This window comes from Dendronephthya gigantea, unplaced genomic scaffold, assembly GCF_004324835.1.
Source record: "Dendronephthya gigantea isolate DGI-Jeju-01 unplaced genomic scaffold, DenGig_1.0 000123F, whole genome shotgun sequence".
NCBI classification, from domain to species: domain Eukaryota; kingdom Metazoa; phylum Cnidaria; class Anthozoa; order Malacalcyonacea; family Nephtheidae; genus Dendronephthya; species Dendronephthya gigantea.
Window position 1 is genome coordinate 20852 of NW_021163133.1, and position 14950 is coordinate 35801.

Below are 14950 nucleotides of genomic sequence, written 5' to 3' on the forward strand. Positions count from 1 at the left end.
AATGACTAGAACCAAAGCTAGAACTAAAACGATATAACGATTTAGAAATCCAGCATCCTGCAGGATATTACCCCTGTCATTGTTTAATCTCCACAGGCCCTGTGCGCCTCATTGGTGCAATAGGCCTAGGCCCTAGATGATGATGATGATTGTTTAATCTGACGTAGATTCAGTAAAATGCTGCAATATACTTGAAAATAGGATATCAAATTTCAAAGGACAAATCCCTATGCGAATTAATTTCGTGAAATTACTAAACTGTGAAGACTGGTTCATGGGCTCTTGATTTCTGAGTAATCATTTAAAACTGTGTCGTTAATAGAGATACTTTGTGTAACGGAGCAATTCCATCGTTTCTATGATGAAATAGACTCGAGGTTTGTATTTGATATGTTGTGTTCATTGTTTTGGTCATGAGTTGTAATTATAGTCGCCACGCAATGTGCTAATTTTGCCGTTTTACTTTTACCTAGCGATCGTATATATATACATATATTTTACGACTTATTTGATGGGAAATAATTTCTATAATCCGACAGAGTTCTCTTCCTCCTGGCGGCTAACTGTCCATAAATTTATCAAGATTGAGGGAGTTGTGTTAAGCATAGTGCGATAGTGTTTGTCGACCATTTGATTAGAATTTAGAGACAGCTATCGCATATATGGCCTCAAAATGTATTGAAATAATACTCGACATTGTCTGTATAGTATAACCGGCAGCCTACCAAAACTTCTACAAATATAACAAAGGGAAATCCGTGTGCGATATTCGTTTCATTTTGAAATTATCAGACAAAACAGCAAAGAGTGAGTCTGGGTATTTCTAAGTTATCTATAATCATTCAAACATCAAAATGATATCTTGAGACCATTGCAAGGAACACATTGGGTAATAGAACAATTCCATCCTGGTAGAACATGAAATAAAATCGAGGTTCATATTTTTTGATATATATATATTGTGTTGATTGTTTTGGTTTCGATCACATACCACTGTGAAGTACGCACCACATTCAACACGACATTCAACACGATATTCACCACGATATTCAAAAACACCATATCCTTTCCATTTCCATCATTCAAACGTTCGAAATTCAAATATTGTTTAAAACCCTTTCCAAACATTTATTAAAAGGTGTATACGTTGTAACAAAACAGACGGAATCAACGTAAAATGTGCCAAAAAAAAAAAAATATATATATATATATATATATATATATATATATATATATATATATATATATATATATATATATTATATATATATATATATATATATATATACACCCATTTGCAAAAACGTTGGCCGCAGATAGATAGATAGATAGATACTCAAAATCTAATTAGAATTGCATATGTTGTGTAATATGATAATTGAGAAAACTTAATCGGGGGGGAGGTAAGCCTTTGCTAGGAACTCTTGAACCGCGTATTAATTGATCTAAACAAAATGTAGTCCCATCCAATGGATCTATTCTTCTCTATTATGTAAAAGATCGTATTGTCGTGCTCTATTTTGAATCGATTAGCGTGTTGGTAAGTTTATATCTCAACCGTTTCCTTTTTAATTTAAACGATGACCTACAAATTGCAGGCACTCAGCATAGATAAGTCATGAGTGTAAAGACTTAATTGTTCAATAGCGCATTACCCTTAACTCTCCCTTCTGCAGCGATAAACTAACTACCATTGTTTCGTATTGTTAACGCAGCCTCTTGCAAGCAGCATTTATCGAGCAAAACGTCAATATTTTGTAAAGTATAATGTCTGGAAGAAAGGTAATTATACTAGACAATCCTGAGGAGAAAATCCTCAATATTGATGAGGACAAAACTACAACTATATGAATATCATTAATATTGTCGTTTAAAATAATGTGCTTTTTATATTACATGCACGGCCAGAGAAGGAGATATAGATGGATTTGACAAATGTCATAGTAAGGGTTATTAACCCGAAGGATACTCGAGAGTTTAAGAAATACTCTTTAGAATCTTTCTGTTTGGTAAAGAATATAGAACAAATGCAAGAGACGTTCTTTTCCCACTTCGGGGATGAAGTCGGTGCGGCCTCAGAGAAGGAAATTGAATTTGGCTGGATCGGCCAAAAAAATAGTAAGAAGCACATGAACACTGAAAGCGATTTCGAAGATGCTTTTTCCTATTTGGAGGGGACTAATAAGGCAACCCTCTTTGTAGCAAAGAAAAAACAGGAGGCAGGCAGCAAGCACTTTTTCGGTGAGATATTTTTGCTTTGTTTTAGAACGTGTAACAGAACTTCTCAATATTGAATGCATGGTTGATTTTGGCTTATGTTAATAATTAATCGTCAAAACGTTATTCAAATTTGTATAGACACCAGCGAAAGCGATGAACTGTCTGAAGACAACAATTTTCTCACAAACCGTTCATCTAAGAAACGAAGAAAAAGCAGTAAATGTGCACGTGAGATATTTAATAAGCTAGAAGAACTGCACGGGGAAAATTATCCACGTGGACATTTGATGCTCTGGGCTCAAACAATAGTACGTATGATCATGGATATTTAAATATATTAGCAATATATGGCATGAATAAAATTACAGCTGTCTATCTCGCTGGTATTAATTGAGGAAACAACACTAGTTTTATTAAAATATATCCACATGCACCATGCAGTGCACGTGCGCGTACAATATAATCATATTTTGTCATATTATAACAACGTGCGGTTAAAAGAATGCATGTACACAAATCTGAATTTACACCAATTAGGAAATGGGCCATCACGATAGCTATGAAATAGCACCTAGCCTTCCTTATTTTTGGAGGAGCTAAATCAAGATCAACGAGAAGCAACACCAGAGAGGATCAAACTCTCACCGAAGCGTTTGCCTCTGCAGCGGTAGCTATTGCCGGGGCATTAAAGGATCCAGCAACTACTGAGTTTTCAAAGAACGCACTGGTATGAAATTTTCACTGTAAAAGTATATAAGCATAACATTTGACTTTTTATGCATTTTATCGCCAGTTTAGCTTAACCAATATATTTTTTATTAATTTTTCTTTGCATGTAGAGTAGCCGAACACAGCTGATAAATCAACTGAAATCACTTCAAGAATTAAGGAGTTTAGGTGCCTTGGACGAGGAAGAATTTACTGAGCAAAAACAAATCATTGTTAACGAACTGCGGCGTTTATAATCGTCATGTACAGTTGTTGTGATTATGTATATATTGATATCTGTTATGAACTTTTAGTCATATTTTATAATTGTTTCATTTTTCATATTTTAGTTGTGTAATTTCGTTGTAATATCATATCAGTAAGAATGATTGAAATTTGCATGCATCACTGATTTATTTGGAGTGACAGTAAAAATGATATGCTCAAGATACAAACTATTAAATTGGTTTTAACAAGTTATAGGTAATTAATGCACATAAAAGAATCACTCGTTTTAGTTATATGTAGCCGCAGTGTCGAAACCAGGCCCATAGATCTGAGTTAAATGCATGGCAGAAGGCAAGTTGAGCCAACAATCTATGGTTATTTGTTGACAAGAATAAGATTTCATGTTCCCTGATCCAGTTCTTTACCTTTGCAAAAACCATCTCGATCGGATTTAGTTGTGGACAATACGGAGGAAGAAAAATCAACATTGCTCCGGTTCTCTGAATTGCATCTTTCACTTCTCTCACATGATGCACCGGATGGTTATCTAAAATAATTAGCAATTCAACGTTTTCATCATGGTTGCCATATAGTATCAGTAAAGTAATCTTGAAATAGAATGTAAAAACATCTTTCTTCAAATAAGGCTCTCTTCGCGCACTTCTTTCGTAGAGTGTAATTATATAAATCTACCACAAACCTAATACAACTACAGAATTTGCGTTTAACCCATCGTACGGATTTAGAATTGGCGTGAGATCACGTTCCACGAATGTAATAAATTTTCTGGCATTCATAGACATTCCCGTTAACTTAATGGCTTCAATTCCTCTGACTGAAATAGCTGCGGCGATTGAAAGTTTTGGGCCTGTCTTCTAAATATGTTGTTTCGTCGCAATGGAACCACGCGGACTTACACCATAATTTCGTATGATTCCTCGATTCTAAAATGGCGATTTCCAAATACTTAGTTAGCAAGAGCATTAACGCATGAATTAGAAATTCTTGCCACCAAATTGAACATTATGTTTTGAACAACATGTTTATACTTACTCACCATGATTTACTTCTTCAAACTAGCTAACATTATATTCAGTTAAGATAAAATAGATTTTAAAGGCATGACCCGCGTAATCATGCATGATTGAAAGTTTAAACCCTGGAAAATAGAAAAAACCCTTGTTAAAAACCTGTTGTTATATACGGTTACAATACTTACAATGCTGGATTCATCAACGAAGATGAGCTCTTCAGGTCGAAATAAAGACAAAAGCTCCCAGTAATTTGTAATAGCATCGCTTCTTGCTCGTTGTGCGATTTTCTTTATCTATGGAATAGTTGTAAAGATCCAGCGTTTATTATAGTTCTCATTATAGTCTTATTATAGTCTAATACATGTATATCACCAAAAATTAGATAACAGGAAAAGCTAATATATAAGACGCAATATTCTCTAAAATTATCTTAATGCCCCTATCTATGCGATCGCGTTTACTCTAATTGCTATATCCGTGACAACTACATTTGCACAATCATCCGATTATAGCATCGTTAAAAATCGATGTTAAAAATCTTAATTCCTAAGATAAACTAGGAAGCCTAATGATACTGAATATTTGACGATTTTATGCTGGGATGCATGTAAACTGGACTTCTTCTGGTAATTTATTTGTACATGCAAGTTCACTAAAAACACGATACGTAAACTTCAATATAATTCATGTTTTCTGCATGACGTTAATCTAAAACTAAGATTATCAGTACAAAGCAAAGCAATTTATATATAATGTGCCTGCTGTTGCGTGACCAAAAAAAACGTTTGCTAACAAATATTCTTTTGTTTCCTGGAGCCAGTATAATTTATAATTATGCAATACTAACCCGTTTGCGAGAAAATTTATGCCTCCTCAAAAAACGCCAAACATTCCATAGATCAAAACGACCGCCTGTTATTTCATGTATATATGTAAGCACTTCTTTTATATATGCATTGGGGTTTTGAAGAACAAATTCCAGTAGGACAAATACTTCGTAAGGATGAAATTGCCCATCCAAACTAAATGGTCGAACAATTCTGTGATGATCTATCGCTCCGAATTGCCTATACCTTCGGCAGATTCTTCTTACAGTTCGTCTTGAAACGTTTAAAACATTTGCAATCGCCTGGCTAGATCTTCCTTCCCCGAAAAAAAGCAAGATTATCCGATATCGCAGGTCCAGACTGAATGGAGCTGGCATTTTAATAAACGTTACAGCTGTACATAATAGGCTAAATATCAATTGAACCTTATAATCAATAAGCGTAATTGCGTCTTGAGTTAAGTATTTTACTTCAAAACGTAACGACTATTACGAATACAATATAGAAGCGATTAATTGGAATTACGTTTTGTTTAGGTAAATGGTTTCAGGAGGTCTTAGTAAGGACTCCCCCCCGCTATAAGCGCGTCAATTATCATAATGCACAACATATGCAATTCTAATTAGATTTCGAGTATCTATCTATCTATCTATCTGCGGCCAACGTTTTTGCAAATGGGTGTATATATATATATATATATATATATATATATATATATATATATATATATATATATATATATATATATATATATATATATATATATATATATATATATATATATATATTACCAACATTTTTATCGCCAATTTTGTAATTCGCGCTGCAAAGAACAATTTCCTAATTTTCTCAACCCCGATTCCATAGAATGAGAAATCCTTTGAACTTCTGTATTTACTGGAGAGTAATGCGCGCTTTCAAACAGCATGTAACATGGAAGTGGTTTGGCCGTAGAAATATATATAAAATTCCGTCTTGAAATCAAACATATTTGCACGCGCGTCTTTTATAAACTAATTAATAAGTAACAGTTATTCTGCGAACTCGAGTCGTATGTGAGCTGTACACAAACTTTGCCGCCCTTTCGGTTCATTTTGGTGTGCTATTATCAACTAAACCTTGGATTTCTATTTCACTCAACTCCCAAATCTTTCAGCCATTTTGTTTACTTTTTCTACTAGACAGATATGAGCTAATATCTGTCTACTAGCCAACCAATGAAATTGCAGAATACCTCATATCTGGCGCTTGTGTATATAATAATACCTATTAGCGCGCAACAAAGCCGGGCGACAGTAATTCCAAAAGAATCACAATTTTCTCACCCGCTATTTTATGGAATTTAGTGCAAAGTATACTAAATTTATCTCTATCAAACTCGCAATTAAATTGCCCTTTCTTATGAAAAACGTTGAACGAGGAGTGAAGCCGGGACAAAAGTGTTTGTGTGAATTCACTTATTTAATTTCATTGTTTATCAATTTAATCCCTCTGAAACTTACGAAAAAACATTCTAACAATATTTATTTAACAACAAACTACAGCTAAATTTTCTTTTTTATATGATTTATGAGCACATATAAGAATATATTTTTTTTGTTTCGTTGCCTGCAAACCTTTTTGAAGTAGTGATCGTTTTGTGGTTCGAGGTATGCTTTAATCAGCATTGATTACAAAATTATAGTCTAAATCGTTAAAATAAACGATAAATCCGAACGAATGTAACTTCGCCGCTAAACAGTTCATGTTTTCCTTATGTTCACTCCTGAAAAGGCCCTCGCGAGAATGTCTCGCAACATGTACACGCGTGTCTGGAGGTAAAACACGCGTGTCTGGAGGTAAAATTTGGCTTCAATAATTTTGGCTATTTTAATCAGGAGGTAGCCTTCCAGTTCTTTTGAGTTCAATGGTTGCGCCAAACAACTATAAAATTCCGTCTTAAAATCAAACGTGTCGAATGTCGTGCGTACTTCACACTTTGGTGAGTTTGAGTTTGAGTTTGAGACAGAATTTCATACACTTCGAAAGAGGAATCACTTGAACATAACAAACCTCTTGAAAGAGTGTGTCATTCTGTACTATTTACGAAAATATGGTGAAGTTCCACAGAATGGAGGCTGAGAAAATTGCGATTGTTTAACGAGTAGTCTTTTCGCGTTTCTTAATTTATTATTAATGCCCAGGCATGTCTTCATATATAGCAATTTTCTCCGCCGCTATTTTATAGAATTTCTTCAAATCTCCGTATTTACTTAGAAATAATATGCTCTTTCAAACAGTGTGTAACATGAAACACGTCGATATGTAACACGTCTGTGCACTCTAGATGAAGCAATCGCAGGATAAATTTTCGCAGGCTGTTGTAAAGAATTATCTCGTGGTTGGCATCACCGTATAAGTAACCACGAATAACAATATTGATTTTTAATTACATGAAGTATATTCGTATAATAAAAATATAATAATAAAACTATGGCTTTATAGGCTAATACTATGATAATTGATTTATTTGATTAAGTATAAATGGATAAAAATGTAGATATCACTGGAACGATATTGGAGCAGCTATGCTAGACTTTCACTAACAATATAGCGAATATATAACGACGAATGCTATATCAGAGAGGGACATATCTCATATCTATATTTATAGGCTCTCAATAATTTTAAATGGACTAATTTTTGATCGAAGTAAGAAGAAGAAAAAATAATCATAATTGGAAAGAGCATATTTAAATAAGTGCATGGTTATATTTTTCGTAGTTTACAACAATTCTCAGCCAAACTTGTCAGTTTTACTAATTTTATTAAGCTCTTTCAGAAAATTTCCTTTTTATCGCCGAGGTAAGAAATTAGTCTAAAGCGCAAGTCGTTCTTTTACGGACCAAATTAATTTTATTACATAAGATTTAGAGTACGCGCATGCTGATTTGTCGAGAAGCTTGTTTATGTAACTTATAGAAACACGGGACTAAATTTTCACGGCGAAATTAACAGGCGAAGAGCTGTAATGTGAATTTGTAATTAAATCGAGTTATGATATATGTACAAAATCTTTTTATTCAGTTATATTTTAAAAGAAATAGAAAGAAAATTTTCCTGGGTTTTTTTCCATCGATTATTTGTCGCTCTCCCAAACTCCCAGGTGCATGTGTTTCTACAACTGTAAAGAAACACGGAAAATGTTTTTTATTACTTAAATACAAAAACTTAAAAGCATTTGTTAGTATAAATCGTAATGACAGTTTTAATGACAATTAATGATATGTGTCTGGGGCCTAAACAATAGCTAAATTAGTGCTACGAAACGAGAATATTTTTTATCCAAAACAACTTTCTGTGCTCAAATATGATTGCATAATATCTTCACACGGACAAAATAATCAGTGAACAGGGCCCGGTTGTACGAAAGTTGGATAACGCTATCCACCGGATAGTGGCTTTTTCACATGCTTTTAAAATCTTCTGTTGTTGCATATAACTTTGATAAAATGTTAGCATTCTTAAATTGAGGATTCTCTTTAACAATTTTTCGTCCCAAAGATGAAATTTTATTGCTTTTCAAGCATTTTTAGAACGGTTGAAAAAAATCACAATCCTGTGGGTAGCACTATCCAGCCTTCGTGCAACCAGCCCCTATGTTCCTACAGGGAAAAGGCTACGGTTTAATTAATTGACTCTTTCGGCCCTTTTTACGAAATTGATGTTTCGCATAAGCACTGTTATTATGCAAATTTGCTTTCTGCAGGAATATGCTAATCAACGGAACAGGAATTTTGAATTATGTATATATATAGTATGTAATTGCATCGAAAGGTAATCCAAATGATTAAAATACAAGATTAGCTGTTTTGGATGTGGCTTTGGCGGTAGATTATTCCCCCCCCCCATATACGGATGAAAGGGATGCCGCCATTGACGTCACAGTAGGTTGCCACGCGAACATCATGTGGGAATACACAATAGTTTCACGTGAACATGTGTGGTGTTTATTAGCGTACAATGACGTCACACCAAATGTACACGTTAGTTTCACATTTCGTAATATCGTGTTTGTAAAAGGTACTTTAAGCAAATCGGTGTTAGCGATTGTAAATGTAGTGTTGTTTGCTATGATTGGGTGATTTTATATGTTTATCTCCATATTCCATTCATATTTTTTATGGATTTGATGGCTCTTAAAAGAGCCGTTTTTTATGTTTTTATCGTTCATCTTCTAAGAATGCACGCTCCATATGCCTCGACTTCAACTTTTGCGCAATGCCGATGAGCAATTACCTCGATGATGTGATTCCCACATGTCTCAAATAAGTCAGGCATATAGAAAAGATTATTTGCTTTAAGGCATCCAAGAACTTCTAAGTTTATGCTTGGTATTTGGAGTCCCTTACATACTGCGGTCAGCTTATCATGCTGATGACAAGTATATATGATGATGATAGTTAGGAACGTCTGAGGGATAAAAAGACAGAGAGGATAATGCCAGCACGAAGGGCAGGCCGGAGTTAGCCACCACACACCTGGCCCGGTTCGGGAAAGGTCTCCCAGTCAGAGCACGACATTATTGGACAGCAGTATGAACAAAACCATATTTATATCGATAACGATAAGGTAACTGTCGTCGAAAAAAACGTCTGGTTTATTAAACACAAGTTAACGCTACACAACTAGATGTGAATATTGACAATATTTTGATTAATTTCTTTCAAAGCCGTCATCTTGAATATTTATGATACCGCGATAACTATAATGCAAAGCGCTTCGAATATTTAATAAGGGAGTCGTCTATTCCAAGTTTTCACTCGGTACTTGATTTCGCGCGGGTAACATTTCGCAGTAGAATCCATCTATATTGTTATAGCATATATGACAAAACTCTCTCAATAAAGAGTAATGAAGAGTGGACTACCTGAGTCCTGAGTGGACTACCTGAGTCTGAGAAGAGTGGACTACCTATTTAGTTGGAAATTCGAATTTTTTTTTTTCTGTATTCGTTTTTTTAAACAAGGCTACATTTTCATAAAGACTTCTCAAATTCGCTTTTTAAAACGTTTAAATTAATTTCTAGGATCAGCAATGTCTGGTCTACCGTGGGAAAGCGAGGAAAGTCAAAACTACATTCGAGCGGAATATATTCTCACTGATGCTGTAAGAAAGGAGTTGAGGAATTTATTTATTCATGAATGGAACAAACGTCACCAGGCTTCTCTCGGAGCATGGGATGACACAAACGTCAGTGGTAGTCAGTTGTTTAATCTGGAGAAAAAACGAAGAAGGCTAAATAAGACCATGCTTCAGTCCAAATTTCAAAATGGAAATACAAATGAGTGGGATTGTACCGTACTTTTTGATGCAATTCTTTATTCCAAGTCAATCGGTTGTAGTCTTAGTACAACAGAAAAGACTGAAATCGATATTCTTCGAAAACTGCGAAATGAAATAATTCATGAAATACCTGACAAAACGCTAACCGATAAAGAATTTCAAACCATGACAACAAAAGTTGAGAATGCATTGGGTGCATTGGGACTGTCAATCAACGAGGTCGTTCGAATAAAAAACCTGTTTGCGTCATTTATAATTCTTCCCCCTGAACCAGCCCATGAAGTCGTTTACCGTTCTGACAAGATACACGAGATAAGACAGATCCTTGAAAAGTTGCGCAGTCATAACGATGGCAAACTTACATATTTGTACATCTCTGGGAATCCAGGCAGTGGAAAATCTCAACTCGCCAGACAAGTTTGTGAAGATATTTGCAAAGATGTTAATGCGAAAGACAAAGCAATGTTTGTAATGACATTGAACGGAAAAGATTTAGATTCTCTTCTTTATTCATATAAAGATTTTTGTCGTCGGCTGAATTGTAACGAGAGCGCATTGCAAAGTATTTCAAGTTCATCTAAACCTAAAGAAGAAAAAATAAAAGATTTAAGATCGCAAATATCTTGCAAAATAAAAAATTGGAAAAAGTGGTGGATCATCGTTGACAATGTGGAAAATCTAGAACTCATATCCCCACTACTGCCTTTGAAGGGAGACGAAGTTTGGAAGGACGGCCAAGTTATATTAACAACACAAAACACAAATGCTGTCCAACAAGACAGTACCTCAACTAAGCATATCTCACTTATTCATGGTATGAATGACCAAGAGTGTCGCCAGCTGCTTGTTCTATTATCGTGTACCGAGGTCAATGACCCATTACTAGATGAGATGGCGGAGAAGTTGGATCGTCAACCACTGGCAATGGCCGCGGCAGCCGTGTATATGAGAGAAGTAACCAATAGTTGCCCAGATTTTTCTTGGCGAGATTATTTACAAAAACTTGAGAAGGGTAAAAGGGGTTTAACCGAGGAACGTCTTCGGCAAATGAATTCAGCGGCATATTCCTCCACAATGAGCACGGCAGTGTTGCTAGCGGTTAGAAAATGTGCAGAAAATAACACAATCCTGGAACATGCTTTCAACCTTTTCTCTTTGTTATCTTTTGAACCATTACCACTTGATCTTGTTGTAAAATATATTCAGGAGCAACAGGAGGTAGATGCGGAGGACGTCATTACCGCAATAAAACTCTCCTCGCTGTTTGTTCAGGATGGTAGCAATGGTGATGTCCGCCTACATCGTGTTGTTCATGAAGCCGTCAAAACCTTTTGTCTTTTCGATAAATCTAAAAAAGATAATACGGAAAACAAAAGTACAAGCGAGGAAGAAAATATAACTCACATTTACAGGGTTGTCAAAATAATGAGTTACTTTAGTGAAAGAGAAGATAAAATCAAATCTATTCCGCATTTGAAAGCATTTCACAAAGAAATTATTGACAACATTCATTTTCCCGATCAAGCATTACACTTATTAAGCTTACATTTCGAAAAAGCTGAGATTTCTCAAATGTATATATCTTTGGGCAGCACACTTTATCGCTTTTGTCAGTATGAACTGTCGATGGAATTTCTTCAACTGGCACTAAAAATTCAATTAAATCACCTTGGTCCGAATCACACATACGTAGCAACTTCATACAACAGCCTGGGCAATGTGTGTAGCAGAAAAGGTGATCTTGATCAGGCTAATGAATATTATCAACGGGCGCTAAAAATTAAATTGGAACAATTAGGACCGAATCATACTGACGTTGCCACTTCATACAACAGCCTAGGCAATGTGTGTAGCAGAAAAGGTGATCTGTATCAGGCTAATGAATATTGTCAACGGGCGCTAAAAATTCAATTGGAACAATTAGGACCGAATCATACTGACGTTGCCACTTGTTACAACAGCCTGGGCAATGTGTGTAGCAGAAAAGGTGATCTTGATCAGGCTAATGAATATTATCAACGGGCGCTAAATATCCAATTGGAACAATTAGGACCGAATCATACTTACGTTGCGAGTTTATACAACAACCTGAGTAATGTGTGTAGCAAAAAAGGTGATCTTGATCAGGCTAATGAATATTGTCAACGGGCGCTAAAAATTAAATTGGAACAGTTAGGAGCGAATCATACTGACGTTGCCACTTGTTACAACAGCCTGGGCAATGTGTGTAGCAGAAAAAGTGATATTGATCAGGCTAATGAATGTTATCAACGGGCGCTAAAAATCCAATTGGAACAATTAGGACCGAGTCATACTGACGTTGCCACTACATACAACAGCCCGGGCAATGTATGTAGCAGAAAAGGTGATATTGATCAGGCTAATGAATATTATCAACGGGCGCTAAACATTCAATTGGAACAATTAGGACCGAATCATACTGACGTTGCGAGTTCATACAACAAGCTGAGTTATGTGTGTAGCAGAAAAGGTGATCTTGATCAGGCTAATGAATATTGTCAACGGGCGCTAAAAATTCAATTGGAACAATTAGGACCGAATCATACTGACGTTGCCACTTCATACAACAGCCTGGGCAATGTGTGTAGCAGAAAAGGTGATATTGATCAGGCTAATGAATATTATCAACGGGCGCTAAACATTCAATTGGAACAATTAGGACCGAATCATACTGACGTTGCCACTTCATACAACAGCCTGGGCAATGTGTGTAGCAGAAAAGGTGATCTTGATCAGGCTAATGAATATTATCAACGGGCGCTAAAAATTAAATTGGAACAATTAGGACCGAATCATACTGACGTTGCCACTTCATACAACAGCCTGGGCAATGTGTGTAGCGGAAAAGGTGATCTTGATCTGGCTAATGAATATTATCAACTGGCGCTAAAAATCCAATTGGAACAATTAGGACCGAATCATACTGACGTTGCGAGTTTATACAACAACCTGAGTAATGTGTGTAGCAGAAAAAGTGATCTTGATCAGGCTAATGAATATTGTCAACGGGCGCTAAAAATCCAATTGGAACAGTTAGGACCGAATCATACTGACGTTGCCACTTCATACAACAGCCTGGGCAATGTGTGTAGCAGAAAAGGTGATCTTGATCAGGCTAATGAATATCAACGGGCGCTAAAAATTCAATTGGAACAATTAGGACCGAATCATATAACGTTGCACTTCATACAACAAGCTGAGTAATGTGTGTAGCAGAAAAGGTGATCTTGATCAGGCTAATGAATATTGTCAACGGGCGCTAAAAATTCAGTTGGAACAATTACGACCGAATCATACTGACGTTGCCACTTCATACAACAGCCTAGGCAATGTGTGTAGCAGAAAAGGTGATCTGTATCAGGCTAATGAATATTGTCAACGGCGCTAAAAATTCAAATTGGAACAATAGGACCGAATCATACTGACGTTGCCACTTCATACAACAGCCTGGGCAATGTGTGTAGCAGAAAAGGTGATCTTGATCAGGCTAATGAATATTATCAACGGGCGCTAAAAATTAAATTGGAACAATTAGGACCGAATCATACTGACGTTGCTACTTCATACAACAGCCTGGGCAATGTGTGTAGCAGAAAAGGTGATCTTGATCAGGCTAATGAATGTTATCAACGGGCGCTAAACATTCAATTGGAACAATCAGGACCGAATCATACTGACGTTGCGAGTTTATACAACAACCTGAGTAATGTGTGTAGCAAAAAAGGTGATCTTGATCAGGCTAATGAATATTGTCAACGGGCGCTAAAAATTCAATTGGAACAATTAGGACCGAATCATACTGACGTTGCCACTTCATACAACAGCCTGGGCAATGTGTGTAGCAGAAAAGGTGATCTTGATCAGGCTAATGAATATTATCAACTGGCGCTAAAAATCGAATTGGAACAATTAGGACCGAATCATACTGACGTTGCGAGTTTATACAACAACCTGAGTAATGTGTGTAAAATAAAAGGTGATCTTGATCAGGCTAATGAATATGTCAACGGGCAAAAATTCAATTGGAACAATTAGGACCGAATCATACTGACGTTGCCACTTCATACAACAGCCTGGGCAATGTGTGTAGCAGAAAAGGTGATCTTGATCAGGCTAATGAATTATCAACGGGCGCTAAAAATTCAATTGGAACAATTAGGACCGAATCATACTGACGTTGCCACTTTACAACAACCTGGGCAATGTGTGTAGCAAAAGGTGATCTTGATCAGGCTAATGAATATTATCAACGGGCGCTAAAAATTCAATTGGAACAATTAGGACCGAATCATACTGACGTTGCCACTTCATACAACAGCCTGGGCAATGTGTGTAGCAGAAAAGGTGATCTTGATCAGGCTAATGAATATTATCAACGGGCGCTAAAAATTAAATTGGAACAATTAGGACCGAATCATACTGACGTTGCCACTTCATACAACAGCCTGGGCAATGTGTGTAGCAGAAAGGTGATCTTGATCAGGCTAATGAATATTATCAACGGGCGCTAAAAATTCAATTGGAACAATTAGGACCGAATCATACTGACGTTGCCACTTCATACAACAGCCTGGGCAATGTGTGTAG

General features: G+C 36.1%; 1 protein-coding gene across 1 annotated transcript; it reads left to right on the forward strand.

Moving 5' to 3' along the window:
- Positions 1 to 327: 327 nt before the first annotated feature.
- LOC114535734 (tetratricopeptide repeat protein 28-like) lies at positions 328 to 14398 on the forward strand. The gene is made up of 3 exons (XM_028557042.1): positions 328 to 377; positions 10086 to 13477; positions 13850 to 14398. Exons 2-3 carry the CDS (start codon positions 10094 to 10096, stop codon positions 14396 to 14398), a joined length of 3933 nt encoding a protein of 1310 aa, XP_028412843.1. The 5' UTR covers positions 328 to 377; positions 10086 to 10093.
- The last annotated feature ends 552 nt before the right edge of the window (positions 14399 to 14950 follow it).